The 4,513-nt window shown below is 58.6% G+C and overlaps 1 protein-coding gene across 1 annotated transcript in view; it reads left to right on the forward strand.

Moving 5' to 3' along the window:
• The window catches only part of NECTIN1 (nectin cell adhesion molecule 1), a 65,865-nt gene extending 61,682 nt beyond the window's left edge, over positions 1-4,183 (forward strand). The window contains exon 6 of the mRNA XM_007456268.1: positions 3,456-4,183. Within this exon, the coding sequence (XP_007456330.1) occupies positions 3,456-4,006 (551 nt within the window). The 3' untranslated portion in view covers positions 4,007-4,183. The remainder of the gene's footprint in view (positions 1-3,455) is intronic.
• Positions 4,184-4,513: the final 330 nt, after the last annotated feature.

Below are 4,513 nucleotides of genomic sequence, written 5' to 3' on the forward strand. Positions count from 1 at the left end.
GGCAGGGGAAACAGCATGAGCAAAGGTCTGCAGTAAAGAATCTACTTGGGGGCTTCCCTGGTGGCACAGTGGTTGCGAATCCACCTGCCAATGCAGGGGACACGGGTTCGAGCCCTGGCCTGGGAACATCCAACGTGCCGCAGAGCAACTGGGCCCGTGAGCCGCAACCACTGAGCTTGCATGTCTGGAGCCTGTGCTCCGCAACAAGAGAGGCCGCGATAGTGAGAGGCCCGCACACCGCGATGAAGAGTGGCCCCCGCTCGCCGCAACTAGAGAAAGCCCTCGCGCAGAAACGAAGACCCAACACAGCCAAAAATAAATAAATAAATTTAAAGAAAAAGAATCTACTTGGACGGCAAGAACAGTGAGTTGGCCAGACCCAAGATCAAGTTGCGTGATGGAAGCTTTGAAGACCAGACTGACGTGGTCCAGCAGGCAATGGGGAAGTCATTGCTAGTCTTTTGAGAAAGGGAATGGTAGTGTCTACACAGTGAAAATTAACCTGGTGACTGTGGATGGAGTGACTAAAGGCGGGGCAGAGACCCAATGAAGGTGGGAGATTCACGGACCTACTATAAAAGTAAAACCTGGTGTCAAGTGAAAAGCTATTGAATAGGAAGAGTCAACAAGATTTGGGGGCAGATTTTGACCCAAGAGATGGAGAAGGAAGAGTCAAAGGGAAATCAGATTCTAAACTGGAAGAGCAGACAAATGGTGGTGGAGTCATGGTGTTGAATGGAGTGGGTTTGGAGGGAAGACAGTGAACCATGCTGGGAGGGATGGGCCTTGAGCGGGTGGAGAGAATTCCAAGTGAGGTTGTGCTAGATAGAAGAGTGTTCAAAGCGTGTCCCCAAATACCTCTCCTGTGAATGGTCCTTGAGTCAGGAGGGTGGGGTTTGTGTTCCAGTAGGCTGGGAAACACTGTGTGTTCCTCTTACAGTTCACAGTGTGCACGAGAAGAAAGGGCTCTGATGCTTTGTCTCTACCGACATTTCCCGAAGCATTTGACCCCAGTATTTTTGCCAGCCCTCTGAGCCAATGGCTTGAGGTTCCATGGCCACAGCTTGGGAACTGCTGTCCCAGAGGCCTTTGGAGATAAAGCCCCAGAGTTGGGGGAGAGCTAGCTACCCGAGATGGTTTGGAGAGCCAGCAGGATCAAGGGAACTCATGACACTGAGGCCAGGTCTGTCCCTAGGACAGAAAGCGGAGGGTAAAGTCCAAGGATGGAGCCCCCAGCCAGGCGGCCGGAGCAGAGAGAAGGCCCAGCAGTGCAGTCTGCAGACAGAAGGCTCCAAAAAGAAAGCTGAAGGTCAAGGACTCCTTGTATTTATTGGAAGGCAAAGGAAACATGTCAGAGAGGAAGGGCAGGTTCCTCCACCTGATGCCTTTCTTTTTCTGCTGGCCTCTCCAAGTCCTAGTCATCCTTCAAGGCTTGGCCTAAGTCTTCTCTCCTCCAAGAAGCCTTTTCAAACTCCAGGCCGCAGGGCTTTCCTGCACTGCACTCCTGAAGCCCTTATTGGCCAGCGCCCTTGATGTCCACATGCTGCTTTGCCTAAGAGTGTCATTTGGTTCCTCAGCTGGGCTGTGAGTTCCTTGTATCCTGTGACTAGCGAAATAGATGCTCGGTACATGTTTGCTGAGTGGATGGGTGGGTGGGTGGATGGAGCGATGATGAGGCAGGTGGCGAGAGGAGAGAGCACGCGGGTACCGGGTAAGAACTGAAGAGGGAGCCGGCAGGCTGAAAGTACAGAGGTGGCTACGTTCCTGCCAGCTGCCTCTTGGGCATTTCTTGTGGCAACATCTCCCACCTCGCGGGAAGCAAGTGTGTAGCCCTTTTCAGGGCGGTAAATAGATGGGACCTGGTGAACCAGGAGAAGACGCTTGAGGTTCAGGGAGACTGTTCTGGAAGTGGGCGGTGAGGACGAATATTTAATAAATATTTATTGGGCAGCCACTCGGTGACCTGCACTGAGGACACAGTGGTGACAAGTGGGAAGCTGAGTCCTCAGTGGTTGTGTTTCTCTCTGCCAACTCCCGCCCGCGGAGAGGCCCGAGCAGGAGCCTCTGGGTGGTCCCAGCTCAGCCATGTGACGCAGGCAAATCGCCTCCCTTCTTCGGCTCCCGTGTTTTCATTAGCCCTTCCAGCCCGAACTCGTGGAAGGCCCTTCCTCGTCTCTTCTAGAATCCTTGCCCTGCTCCCGCCGCAGACTGCACCCCACAGGCTCACACACCAGACCGGCTCCACCTCTGGGAGGAGGGACTGGTCTCATAGGAGGAACAGGATTCCCACGGAGTGAGTGATGCTGAATCGGGGAGTGAGCTGGCAGAAACAGATTCCCAAAGGCCAGAACATATGCCCAGATTGACCGCCTCCCTTGGCCTGAAGAGAGGAGGGCTGAGAGCAGCCGAGGTCAGCCCTCCAGGCCTGCCCTGGACCTGCCCACCGGCTCCTCCCGTCCAAGGCCAGCCGTGGTCTCCGGTGCCACCCTGTGGTGGTGCTGGGAACCGCCTCCCTCAGCCTCACCTGGGGACCCCTTCGGCCTCTGGCCCGGTCCCACTGGCAGACAGGCACCCGCCCAGGCTTCTCCCCCTGCCCACCCACTTCCTTTCTCTTTTCACCTTTTCTGCCTTCTTGTTTCTGCTCTGTCCTCAGTGTGTACGTATTTGTACACACACGTTCATCACATCAGCACGTGTGTGGGCCGGTCGTGACAACAAGGGTGTAGGCCGGCACGCGTGCTCTCTCGTGTATACTTGTCATCTTTGCTGCTCACGTACTCTCACGCTCCCTTTCTGCACAGCCATGCTGAGCGTCTTATGCTCATAGCCCAGCTTGGCTGCACCCTGGCCCCCACCCTGCCCTGCAGGGCCAGACTGCAGCCAAGAACCACAGCCCAGGCGTCTGGCACTCACAGGGCATCTACGGGGCCAGCACCTCGGAGCAGATGAAATCAGGTGTGGGGCACCCGGTCTGCTCCAGGCTCCGAGTCTCAGAAGCCAAGGTGTGGTGCTGGGGCGCAGTGACATTTGCACAGGCTTTCGGTGCGAGAGAATCAACGACACGTCGTTGGCTGATGGCCTCGGACAAGTTATTTGACCTCTCTAAGCCCCGTCTCTTCGTGTGCCGGAGAGAATTAATAGCATACTTACTTCACGGGGTGTCATGGCGGTGACTGGCGTCTACTGGACCCTGGGTCATGGGTGGGCTGGCTCCACATCCAAGGAGAAAGTCAGCATGGGGGCTCTGGGGCTACGAGGCTGTCTCTGCCTCTCCCTGGCTCCAGTTACCCACACTGCAGCATGTTGGGCTCCTGGATGGGTGGGGTGCTGGGGGGGCCTTTGGAACTGGAGCTGGCCTTGGGCCCACTTCCTGGCTTTCCCTCCCCTGCCACTCCTGCTGACTCCCCAGGAGCAGACACTGACACTGTCCCCCTCCATCTCTCTTCCTCACCCAGAGTTCCCCTACACCCCGTCTCCTCCCGAACACGGGCGTCGCGCCGGGCCAGTGCCCACGGCCATCATTGGGGGCGTGGTGGGGAGCATCCTGCTGGTGCTGATTGTGGTCGGCGGGATCGTGGTGGCCCTGCGCCGGCGCCGCCACACCTTCAAGGGTGACTACAGCACCAAGAAGCACGTATACGGCAATGGCTACAGCAAGGCCGGCATCCCCCAGCACCACCCGCCCATGGCCCAGAACCTGCAGTACCCTGAGGACTCGGACGACGAGAAGAAAGCCGGGCCCCTGGGCGGCAGCAGCTACGAGGAGGAAGAGGAGGAGGAGGAGGGAGGAGGCGGCGAGCGCAAGGTGGGCGGCCCTCACCCCAAATACGACGAGGACGCCAAGCGGCCCTACTTTACGGTGGATGAGGCGGAGGCCCGTCAGGACGGCTGCTACGGGGACCGGACTCTGGGCTACCAGTACGACCCTGAGCAGCTGGACTTGGCGGAAAACATGGTTTCCCAGAACGACGGGTCTTTCATTTCCAAGAAGGAGTGGTACGTGTAGCCCCGTCTGCAGAGCCCCTGCCCCAAGCCCACACCCGCACGCCCCCTGCCCGCCCCCCACCGTCCACTGCCCCAGGAACTCGGCAGAGACTCACCCAGCTGCTCGGGGTACCTGGGAGCCCAGGGCACGCCACCTGGCTTTGTTCTGATTTCCTCCCTGCCCCCCCACCCTCCCCCATGGCGTGTGTTCACTGTGGCTTCGGTGTTGCTGGTACCTTTCCTCCCCTGACCCCACCTGCCTCCCTCCGCAGGGAGCCCTAGTCCCGTCTTGTGTACCTAGACGTCCCCTCCGGGGTTTGGGGAGCCAGCCCTCCCCTGCCCCCAACACTGGAATTTGTCTGTGTCCTCTCTCTGCGAGTGGAGGGCTGAAGGGGCTCCAAGAGGAGAAGCCCCCTGCCGCCGACCCCAGATGCTACTCCTTTTTCCCTGGGAGAGGGAACCCGGCACCCCCTCCCCCACCCCACCGTGAGCTGGCCGGCTGGAGTTCGGACCCCCGGTCTAGGCAGCC

This window comes from Lipotes vexillifer, unplaced genomic scaffold (genome assembly GCF_000442215.2).
Source record: "Lipotes vexillifer unplaced genomic scaffold, Lipotes_vexillifer_v1.1 scaffold753, whole genome shotgun sequence".
Taxonomy (NCBI): domain Eukaryota; kingdom Metazoa; phylum Chordata; class Mammalia; order Artiodactyla; family Lipotidae; genus Lipotes; species Lipotes vexillifer.